The 12,383-nt window shown below is 31.3% G+C and overlaps 1 protein-coding gene across 1 annotated transcript in view; it reads left to right on the forward strand.

Annotated features, from left to right (window-relative positions):
- Positions 1-897: 897 nt before the first annotated feature.
- Positions 898-12,383, forward strand: part of LOC129988818 (uncharacterized) — a 70,497-nt gene continuing 59,011 nt past the window's right edge. Inside the window, exon 1 of the mRNA XM_056097089.1 lies at positions 898-1,031. Coding sequence (XP_055953064.1) covers positions 962-1,031 — 70 coding nt within the window. The 5' untranslated portion in view covers positions 898-961. The remainder of the gene's footprint in view (positions 1,032-12,383) is intronic.

Genomic DNA, 12,383 nt, shown 5'->3' on the forward strand with positions numbered 1-12,383 from the left:
AGAAATCTTCTCAACAAATTCAATTAAAAACATATGCAGTCCATTTACACCTCAAAGCTAATTACCCATTCAAAGGTAATTACCCATTTAATTTTTTCTTAAATGTTTAAATTTGCTGGGTGACAATGCACATGCTCTATATCCAGTTCTCGTAGTTATTGGATATTTTAAAAAAGTACATCAAAAATATGTTTGAAGTATTTACCATTGTTGTACCATTATTTTCAAGATACAGAGAATAAACATGTGAAAAGTTCTTAAAAAGACACATAACTCAAATATGTCAATTCTGGAGGGAGAATACATATTGATAATTCTCAGCCAAATGTTTGCCAAAACGGTGCACATCATATCCATGTACATTTTCTATGAAATTATCACCATGGGAAAAGCAACATTCACTTCTTCTTTCCACTTAGCTTAAGACAAATACAACGGATACTGATGTTTCTGTTTCCCTACGAATAACAATTTAAAACATAAGCGGTCCATTTACACAGCAAAGCTAATTACCCATTCCCCAATCACTGCTTCCTTACAATCCATCCAAAATCCTATCAACACTGTCACTTCCTTTAAATGTTAACACAAAATTACGCTCAGCAGTAACAATTAAGTTTCACGCAGCTATTTCCCCGGAACGAACAAACTGGCTTTTCTAATAACCATCACCCGAGACACTTGGGGGAGGGATTAAATACCTTAATTTGGGCTGAAGCTCCCATCTTCACGACTATCAACGGCGCTCTGAGCAATTAGTCCACGCTCCGGTAGCATAACCACTCAGGTCGGCCGGGGCGCTCCAGTCGTGGACCACCCCCATCCCACCTTTGCTAGTGAAAAGCACTTCATCGCCGTTTCGCTGATCAGTGTGTCTGTTCCGGCGTTAGGGAACGGAACGGGCCTCTAAAAGAATCGGGATCGGGAGAGACGCATGGTGTGCGGCTAACTCCTGTCCTCTATGATACTTTCGACTAGAGTCAATGTGGCCTCTATGTTAGCGCTCTTAATTCCCATGGCCTTACTGCCAGGTAGGTGATTGGTTGATATTATGGAGAAATATACAGTTTAAATTTTTTTTATGGACCTATTGGTTGGAATTGTCAACTCAATATACGTTTTATCGACTATTATGGTTTAATTTTAGACAGTGACTTTGTTATCGACGAAAGAGAACTTTAAATATATTCAGTAAATTTTTTCTATGTTCCTACTGTAGAGGATTGGATTAGTCTTCTGATTTTATCATGTATATGTTGGTTGGGAATTTTCGATTCAAGATAAGATTAAACACCTGTTATTGTTTAATTTAGACAGTGATTTGCTTTTCTACAAAAGATAACTTTAATTTAATAAATTTTTTCACCATTCTTACTGTAGAGGATTGCATTGATATTAGGATTTTCTTATGGATATGTTGGTTGGATGTTTTTAATTCAAGATATTATTTATCGCCTGTTATGGTTTAATTTTCGACAGTGATTTTGTTATGTACGAAGCAGAATTTTAAATAAATTAGTAGCTTTTCTTCACCATTCTTACTGTAGAAGATTTATTGATCTTCTGATTTTTCTATGGATATGTTTGTTGGAAATTTTCAATTCAAGATAAGATTTATCGCTTGTTATGGTTTAATTTTCAATTATGACTTCGTTGTCGACAAAACAAAACTTAAAAGGAATTTAGTTAATTACTTCATTTTTTTCTACTGTAAAGGATTGGCTTAAAAGGATTGCTTCATTTTTTAAATAAAACTTTAAGGATTAAAAAGTTTATTAAAAATATGCTGAATTGACAGCTCAGTTCAAGAAACAACTTAATGTTATTTACAGTTTTATGTGAAACATAACTTTTGATTGAGTCTGGAAAAGCGTTGAGTCTTTTGATTGAGTCTGGATTGAGCCTGGAAATTAAATCCAATTAAACACTTCAACATTGAAATTGTTGATGATTTCATTAATTATTTTGGATTAGATGAAAATGATTAAATTTATTAGGATAGTATAAATTGCAATATGTGAATGCAGAAAAGGACATTGCATTCGTTGTTATTTATTTCCAGACATTTTGAATGATAATGAAAAAGTTGACCAAACTTAAATTATTATTTCAATTTCCAACTATTGCTGTGTTGATTCATTTCCTTTTGGAAAAAAATTTTTCTTTGCATTTTGTTCCGAATAAGGCAGAAACTTAAGATCTCTAAATTTAAAATAGTAAAAAAAAAAGTTATTTTTTAGAGAGATTATCAAAACTTTTACCTCTTCTGTAATCTCAATCTGAAATACATCAGATGGTTAGCTTACAAATTGCATATTTGCTTACAAATTTTGTTTCTGATGGATATAAATTATAACATCAATGTATGTCATAAATAGCATGATAACGTACGCCGCTGAGAGCTCTATTAACCCTTTCTAGGGCCGTGGGAAGTATGCTTCTCACCAAATTTATCAATCTTTGTATGAAATTATGTAGGTTGGCTTAAGTTCTGACAAATTTTTTTGGTAAGTCAGAAACTTAGATGATTCAGTTCTTTTTCTCAGACAAAATGATGTCTCTTGATTTGTTACTTAATTATTAACTAACCAAATTAATTAATTAATCAAATTAAATGTATCTAATAAGCTAAATGAATCCCTTTTCTTATTATAATTTCAAGCGTAAAAATATTTTAACATAATATGATAAGAAAAAAATGGCCCTTTAAAGGGTTAAATTACTTATTTGTCTCATAACTCCTGTCGGTGGACATCAGGTAAATGTAAATAAATTACTCTACGAACATTTCAGATTGCTTCATTAAACGTTTTTACAACGCTTCGATAAATAGTTGGATTGCAAAGTATTATTAAAAGAGCTCGCCGTGCCTCAAAAAAACTTTATTCTGTCAAAAGAAAACATGTGTAAAATAAATCAAGAAATTGGTGTCAAATAGACAGTTTAGTGTTTTGCCAATGATCCTTAAACGAAGTAGAAAATTCCTTTTTTGGTTCATTCGCCCATAACTACACTGAACAAAACACATTAATATGATGGCAAAGTACATCTATAATTTTGTACTTAATGTAATGATGAAATTCAAATTTTTTCACCGTAGACATTCAATCGGATGCTTTTTGCCAATGGTAAAACTAAGATTATGAAAACAAAAAGCTTACTTTGAACATTAACTCCGAAATTACTTTTTCAACAAAACTTTTATTTTATTAGATATACAATTTAACTTTCGACTTTCAGCAGTTAACAACGCATTTATGCAATTAAATTCTTTAATCGCATCGAAAAGCAAATAAATTAAAAAAATGCATTCCATAATCTTGGTTTAACATCCTAATAAGTCAATACTCTTGTCCGAATAAACTAGTTGCTAAAGGCAGCTTATATTTCATTATTTAATATGAAACATGTCCCTAATTACATAGAAAAAATGCTTAATAACCCACCACAACTATTTTATTGAACTTTTTTCGATTAAGAACAAGAAACGTACTTTAGTCTACAAATTTCCATGCCAAATGTTTCCATTCTTAATAGTTATGAATAATTCTTGAATGAATATTTTTTGTTCAATGCATTTTATATAATGGAATGAATAATTTTTTGGTAAATATTTTTTTGACTGTAAAGATTAAAAAAATACTTATATAATTCTAATTTGATAAAATGAATAAGATTTCTTGTATCACTTAAATAATAGTTATTTTGTACCAAAGCAATGCCTATATTGTTTACAGACAATATAAAGTTAATGTTATAGTAAAAATATGCAGTCCCATGAAATGTTTCCGTATATGCAAACATTTGAAGAAAATAAAAAATTACCGATTTTTAATTATATATAATGAGTTTTTTCTGTAAAATACTTAGTCTAAAAAATATTTATAATACTTATTTTATATTTATACTAAGCCAAAAATACTTATTTTATACTAAGTTAAAAATACTTATTTTATACTAAGTTGAAATACTTATTTTATACTAAGTTGAAATACTTATTTTATACTAAGCTAAAAATATTTATTTTATACTAAGCTAAAATACTTATTTTATACTAAGCTAAAATACTTATTTTATACTAAGCTAAAAATACTTACTTTTAGCTTATTTCCTTTTCTTTCTAGACAGTTTCTTTCAGACGCTCTTATTAATAATATTATTTATTTTCATTGAACAAAAACGTGACGAACGTTTTACCTTTAAATTTGTATTTATTGAGTTAAAGTAAAAGCAAAACAAAAACATTTCTTTTCTTTCTTAGAAAACTAAATATTGTTTGGCCTTGTTTAGTTTCGAAACAAACCAAATAAAAAATAATTTTAGAAGATAATGCTTTTTTATATCAACCTGAATTATTATATGTAAGAAAGGCGAATAATATAAATTTTGACTTCAACTATCAGATGCAACACAAATGAATGCGTACAGAATAGAATATTTAATTATTTGGAAATTATCCTTTGGATTATTCTCAATTCTTTAAAAATAAAGGTACTTATTAATATTCAGAACATGTTTGCCTTATTTCGAATTTTATACTTTCTCCTATAAAAAGTTAAAAAATAATATATATATATATATATATATATATATATATATATATATATATATATATATAGTAGTTATCAAAAAGTTCTATCTTGCAATTTTGACACATAAAAAATAATAAGGTTTAAAATTATACGTATCTATCGATAATTTTGTGTTATGACCATTATTATCATCGGTAATTCAAAAAGTAACAGTAGCGCGAAAGAAATTTAGCTTGTACTAATATAAATTAGGGTAATATAGATTTAATATAAAGCGTAAGCAGAAAAACTGGTAATTGGCTTCGTATACAGTTGGTGAAAAGTGGATATCGGAAATGCATATTTTGTTTTCATTATTTTGTTAAAAAGCTTAATACAAAATCAACATACCCAGTGCTTTTGCAATCATATTATACGTTTTTTTAAAAATATTTATCAGCTTTTTAAAGTCATCAATGAAAGGAGTTATTTGGGGCCTAGTTTGGAATAACATGAGCGTTTTACCAGTAGATGACTTTTGCCAGTAGTAGCCTTATAAAATGAAATGATGGTATTTGTTTTTCAATTTACTAAGACTCCCCTTAATTTAGTAGACTGTTTCGGTCCTCTTCCCTATTGTATCATTATTATTTGAGTTTTTAATCGATGCATATGCTTAATAATTCCTAAAGAAAATTAAGTTTCATTTGTTTTGTAGTTAAATAACTGAGATTTCTCTTAATTCTGTTGATTGTTTCATTCGCATCTAATATTGGATCGTTAACTGAATTTTAAATAGAGGCATATTCATAAAGAGGAAATAATAAATGAATGCAGAAATGGCAAAAAAAAAATCTGTTATATATTAAAATATCCGAGTTTTCAAAGAAAGTCTCGATATATTTCTCATAATTTCCACCTTGTTAATACTGCTGTCTCTGTCTGCAAATTGTCATCATAGTGAATATGTTTATTTTTTACTTTCTCTATATAAAATATATAGAGAGAAAACCTAGTAATCATGAAAAAATTCGAACTCGAGATTTTGGCTGATCTCCCAGTTTCAGATCTCCTTGAGCTCGAAGAACATGTCGTTGGAATCGTGTCTTTTATCTATCTATTACAAGATCTAGATCTATATATGAATAAGATATAGATAAAATTGATCTACATATAAATCAATTTATGCTAGAGGTAAAATTTGTAGATTTCTATCAAATTTTGAACAAAATCCATCCAGAGGGAATTTGTCAATTGATTGTTCGATTATAAATTAACACGACAATTATGGAACTAATTGAGAAGAATAAGGAGCATTTGGTGCATTGATTTAATATCTAAATTGGTGGTGACTATAAAATTTTGAGTCAAATCAGTTAAAGAATTGACTTTCTGAAAAGAACATGAAACACAATATCTCAAAAGCGCAATGGCTTTAATGTGTGATATTTGGTATATAATTTCGAGATTACAGTTGTATCAGTTCTTTTGTAGTCAAACATTAGTTTCAATTTCTGGGGGAAATATCCAAAATACACATTCCGTCTTCTGGCACTTGCGTATTAACCGCATCCCAGTAATTGACTGCTAACGATCGTATACTAATTGGCGCTTTTCTAACTATTTTTTTCCAATGGCGTATGGTTAGTATTACACATTTATCAGAAAGCAAATGTGTATGAGAAAGATTGGAGGAAATTATTTCCATTTGCTTTGCATCTACATTATCAGAGTATATTACTTTCAAGTTCATTCTCATAGATTCTATAGTTGATTGAAATAAAAAATAATAAAATCCTACCATTTATTTTATTGCTGCATAGCATGTTACAGAATAGTGAATTATTATTATTATTTTTTACATTTCGGTAATTGATTAAAATGTGTATCAATTTTGGTAACATTAACGTCACGTTTTAAAGCAACATTGGGGCTATTTTGGGACGGACCTCGTAATTTTAAACAGCTGTCGAATGATGAGGAGGATATCTGAGATGTCACCCCCTCTCCAAACTTCCACACCGCATCTGCGGGAGGACGTTTGGCCCAGACGGATTTAACGTGCATACGGTCCACTTACACGATGGTTCATAGGTTGAAACGGGTCTCAAACCTGAAACCCTTCGGTTCAGAACACGACACCTTATCACCAAGCCACCACGGACCGATGACTGTGTAATTAATTTCTTAAATTTTATTAAAATTACGTTTCTAAAACAACATAATCTACATACTATTTAAAGAAATTACATAAAATATTTAAAAAAAGAAATTCTTTGAGATTTTATGTCATTTTCCTGACTAATTGAACCTTTTACAAATGATTTATAACGCTGATAAAATATAGTATTTTGATTATCCGACCTATTTTTTTCTTCTTTTTTTCCGATCTGAAGCTAAATTATTGATTAATAGTTGTTTCACTTCTTCCAGTAAACTTTAATTTGTTTTGAAACAATTCCTTTGACTTTCATCATCATTTCTGTATTTGGATAAAATCCATCAAAATTTTAATTGAATGTTGTCAAAAAGAAAAGAAATTTAAAATGTTTTCTAAAAACATAAAAAAAAACATTATCATTTTGTTACATCAGGGGAAAATAAATTTAGCGCACATTAGATAAATTCTCTAAATTCAGAATTATATTTTTTTTCTTCCTAAATTATTGGAAAATTGTTTTTATATGGAAGAACAGAAGCAAACATTTACGCAATTCTGTTTACATCGAATCATTAATCATTTTGAATGAAAATTAAGTTTAAAAGTGCATGTTTTGCTGTGCAATAAATTCATTTCACTTCAACATTAGAATTAACTAATATTTCATTAAAGTTAGTAGCATTTACCAAAATGTTTTCAAATTTTCAATGGCATATTATAGCATTACTTCCTTATTCCATCATTTATTATCATGTGAGAACATGAAGTTGTTGTTGTTGGGGGTTTAGAAGCTCGAAATCGCTTAGGAAATTAATATTGAAGCTCGAAATCGAATGGCAATGAATAAAGCATGAATGGCAATTTTCATCATCGTCTTTTAATCGCATATATTTTTTTTTACCTGCTTTTACGAGTATTGCATTATTATTATGCATGCTTCTTTGATAGCAGAGTTTTTAAAAATTTTGACCTGCTTTTACCTGTATTGCTTTATTATTACGTATGCTTCTTTGAAAGCAGATGCGTTTTTAAAAGGTTGGTGTAGAAATATGACATCATAGCTGCTCTTTCATCTCAAAATCAGTCGAGCAAGCGCCAAAACTTTGAGCCAACTAGAAAATTAAAAATGAAAGTTTTTAAAAATTATATATATATATATATATATATATATATATATATATATATAGAGAGAGAGAGAGAGAGAGACCGATAGAGAAGTCTCGTGATTATTTCAAACCGGTTTAAACTGGTTAATAACTTAAGTAAGACAAATAATGACTTAAAAATATAATAATGTTCTCATATGATAACTTGAAATTTGCGATGGTTGATTTCATTTTAATTTTAGTATATTTTCTTTAATTTTTATTATAGTTGAGTTTTCCTAGTTTTTCTCATTTAGTCATGATCAAGTACATAATATGTGTACAGTATCTTTTCTTTAACATACTATTCCCCCAATCTGTAATGGGCTTTAATTGCATGTCCAATGTGTTTGCCCACTTATTAAACCATTATTTAAGCATTGTAGCACTGCATGTTAAACTGATGGGAACTGTCACCGCATTCAGGCGTTTACGTGTCAAAGTTTAGTGGGATTTGTGACAGTTTGTTGGAAATGGTTAGATTGTGAAGGGAGTAATTAATGTACGAAGATTTTGCTTGAATTTATAAGACTTACTGAATGACTTTTGGCATAATTTGATTAACAGCAAAATCAAAATGAAATTAATGTATTCTGAATAGTGTTTATTTATAAAAAAGTTATGTATACCTGTTCAAATCGAATAATATGTTGAAGAAGTGACTAATATGAAATATAACGTTTTTATTATTATTATTTCAATTTAGACAAAAAAATAATAAATAAAACTCATTTTTATGGGGTAGTGGAAAATTGTTTAATCAAAGTATGTTTTTTTAGTATTACAATTCTGAGCTCATTTCTTCATAAATAATTAATAATTATTGTATATATGACCTCGTACACACATTAAAAATTTTAGATGCTAATTATTATCATATGACGATGTTTTCTACAGAACTGTTGTTATACTGTTGTTATTTGAATTTTTCAAAGTCAATGCTGTTACCATTTTATTTCTAATTAATAAATCAAATTCAATCCCATTTTAAATATGTACTATTTTAAATTTATTTTTAATAGTCGTTCCATTCGTTATTGCCTTTTTTTACAATGTTTTAAGGAATTTCTCACTAACATATCAGAGTATATTTCTTCCAAAATTGATAAGATGCGACAATTTGGTTTCACATTTTCATTTTAATATATTTTAATTTTTATTTCTGAAATTGGAATTAATTTTTACTAGCAGAATATCATGAGATAGAGGACCGTTGGGGAAGCCTAAGTATTTCTGTTTTTATGTAGCAGGGGTTGCTATATATGCAATATTTTAATTCGTTCTCGAATGTCTAATATTATTTTAATTTTTAATATATTTTTAAAAATTACGTTATAGGCAAGTACGAAGATGCGAATTATCTGCGTATAGTAACAATAATAGACTAAATTGTTGTTGTTTTTTAGGGCACTTGCCATAGACAAGCCCGCTGTTACGAAGACAGCGATTTAAGCCGGTGGGAGAGCGACTTTTGTTTTTTTATAGAAGCCCCAACTAGGACCAAGAGTACGACTTTGATACTCACGCATCACTCATTCGCTTGCACAATCCCTTTTTACAGGAGGACACATTCACACATCGAACAATGGAAAAATAAACATGCCCAAACCGGGACTCGAACCCATGACGTCCAGATCATGGGGAAGACGCGCTACCCCTATGCCAGGACGTCGGCATAGACTAAATTGTAGCTTTTAACTTATATTGTCATGCAGTCATGGCAAAACTATTTGCCAAGTATCATTGTATCTTTATTAGAGTTGCTACAGTGATTATTATGCGTGTGTAAGTAACCTGCAATTAAATCATGATCAAAATGTTATCGAAAAATTATGATTTGCCTTCAATAAATAATTGCCAAAACTATTGTGTAAGCTATGGAAATCTTACGAATATATAGTGTGTAGAAATCGATGTTTTGATAGATGCAGAGACTGAAATGACACTCGATGTGACTTTCAACATTCTAGCCGTATTTATCAATTGTGAATTCATTATTCATAAGAACATATTTCAATCAGAGAGCTAACATTAGTAACTCCGGGGCATTTCAGGTGGAACTTTAACTAAAGCAATCGCGATATCTGAAGCTTGAAACTATATTCTCTGAAATAATACAGGACTCTATCAACAGCAACCACTCAACATTCTTAAGCTTCTCATCAATCACTCTATCTGCTTAGCTTCCAATACTTAATGACTTTAAATCGAATTTCACTATACGTGAATACACGCTTGAATCAGCGAGAATGATTGCTCCGAAACTTTCTTATATACTCTCTAATAAGCGCATTTGTGCATTATTAAGTTAAGGTATTGGGTAGCAGTAGTTATGAAAGTGCGTATTACCGTGTGATCTTTGGCCAGTGATAGTTGGGATGCGGTTAATAGTACCAGAAGATGAAATGTGCATTTTGGGAGTTTCTGTTTCAGAGAAATCGTAAACTGAATTTGATACATAACAACAATTGTAGCCAGCCAAAATGTTATACGCCGAATTTCATATATTTAAGTTATTTAGTTTTTATGATATCGCGTTTACATGCTTTTGGAGGGCCGCGGTGGCCTGGTGGTAAGGTCTCGGCCTCGGAACCGGAGGGTATCAGGTTCGAGACCCGATTCCACCGAAGAACCATCGTGTAAGGGGGTCTGATGCACGTTAAATCCATCAAAACCAAACCTCCCCCCGCTGGTGTGGTGTGCAGAGGGGGTGCCAGCTCAGGTGTCGTCCTCGTCATCTGACCATGGTTCAAAATTACGAGGTCCGTCCCAAAATAGCCCTAGTGTTGCTTCAAACGGGACGTTAATATAACTAAACCAAACATTACATGCTTTTGAAAATGTTGACAGAGAGATGGTCAATTCAGCGATGGATTGGATGCTAATACTTCTGCTGTTAAAAATATTTGCCAACTCTTATCCATCCAGCACTTTTTGTTTTGTAGTTATAATGTTAATCTATATTTCGAAAGTCAGAAAGACAAACTTCTTCTAAATGGATTTTGTTCAAACTTGAAATATATCTACAGTTTAGTTATATTAACGTACCGTTTTAAATCAACACTAGGTCCATTTTCGGATGGTTCATGTTTGAACCGCTATCAGATGACGAGGATCTGAGCAAGTTCAATCGCTCCAAATTACCACACCAGACTGTGGGATTTAAAGAGCACTAAACCTGCTTATGCGGTGGTTCTTCGTTGAAACATTTCAATGGAGTTAAGACATATTTCAGCCACCACGACCCGAAATATGCCTGCAAATGAGGTTTGAAGTCTCAGTATCTAATTCCAGTCAGGTATTTAGCTCAAACCATTTTTGAGTTATTGTGTTCACAAGAAAAGAGGTATAATGCCGGAAATGCCTTTTCAATTCAGAGTGGTTTGAAACGGGAAGCTCCTTAAAAATCTTGAGTCGAATCTTTTTTTTTTTTATTAGTACATTTCTTATATACTTCGCATATGAGAGAGTAAAATACGACGCTTTCTTTATACAACGAGAATTGCTTCGAATCATGAAATATTATACCCTCCTCTATAAACGGCTGTGGTGGCCTGGTTGTAAGGTCTCGATTTCGGAACCGAAGGATTTCAGGTTCGAGACCCGATTCCACCAAACAACCCTCTTGTAAGCGGATTGGGGTCACGTCAAACCGTAAGGACCAAACGTCCTCTCGCTAGTGGTGTGAAGAGGGAGGTGCCAGCTCAGGTATCATACTCGTCATCTGACCGAGGTTCAAAATTATGAGGTCCATCCCAAAATAGCGCCAGTGTTGCTTTGAAACGGGACGTTAACATAAATAAACTAAACTCCCCTTATAAAATTTACTTCCTCTTTAATAATAACGGGAAGAACAAAATTCAGGATCTTTCCCCTCAATTTTCTCGGTAAATGTGAATAAATGTGTAGGAAGAAAGAAAATACTTAGGTGAAATTTTTATTTAAAATTTCAAAGACATTTTTATTAGAATGTCGACTAAAACGAAACGATCTGTGGCTTCAAAAAATTTGATTCTCTAAGATGGGCTGCAATTCTTCAAGAAATACTCAACATTTGTGAATTTTCCACCTGCCCCTAAGAGTTGACGGTTTCCCATGCACCTGTTCAGTAGATTTAGCTTTTTTGTACTGTCTTTGTAAGCAAATGCAGTTAAAACCGGTCGAATGAATTTATTTCGCATTAATTTGATGCAAAAATTTGAAAAAGGATATTTAACTGATGCTTACATGGTTTATCCTTAGTTATATTTTACGATTTCCATCCCAAAATATTGTCTGTTTTAGGATTCCGAGACTATCATTTTTCAACGATAAGAATAACGTTCTAAAGGCTGGTAGCATACAGATGAGAAAATACTGAGTGATTCAAAAGTCCTTTAGGAGCCGCGGTGGCCTAGTGGTAAGGTCTCTGTGTCGGAACCGGAGGTTTGAGGTTCGAGACCCGATGCCACCGAAGGACCGTTGTGTAATTCCATATAAGCGGGTCTAGGGCACGTTAAATACGTCGGACAAAACGTCCTCTCTTTGATGTGGTGGAAGTTTGGAGGGTGGGGTGCCAGCTCAGGT

The sequence above is a fragment of the Argiope bruennichi genome, chromosome 10 (genome assembly GCF_947563725.1).
Source record: "Argiope bruennichi chromosome 10, qqArgBrue1.1, whole genome shotgun sequence".
Classification (NCBI taxonomy): Eukaryota; Metazoa; Arthropoda; class Arachnida; order Araneae; family Araneidae; genus Argiope; species Argiope bruennichi.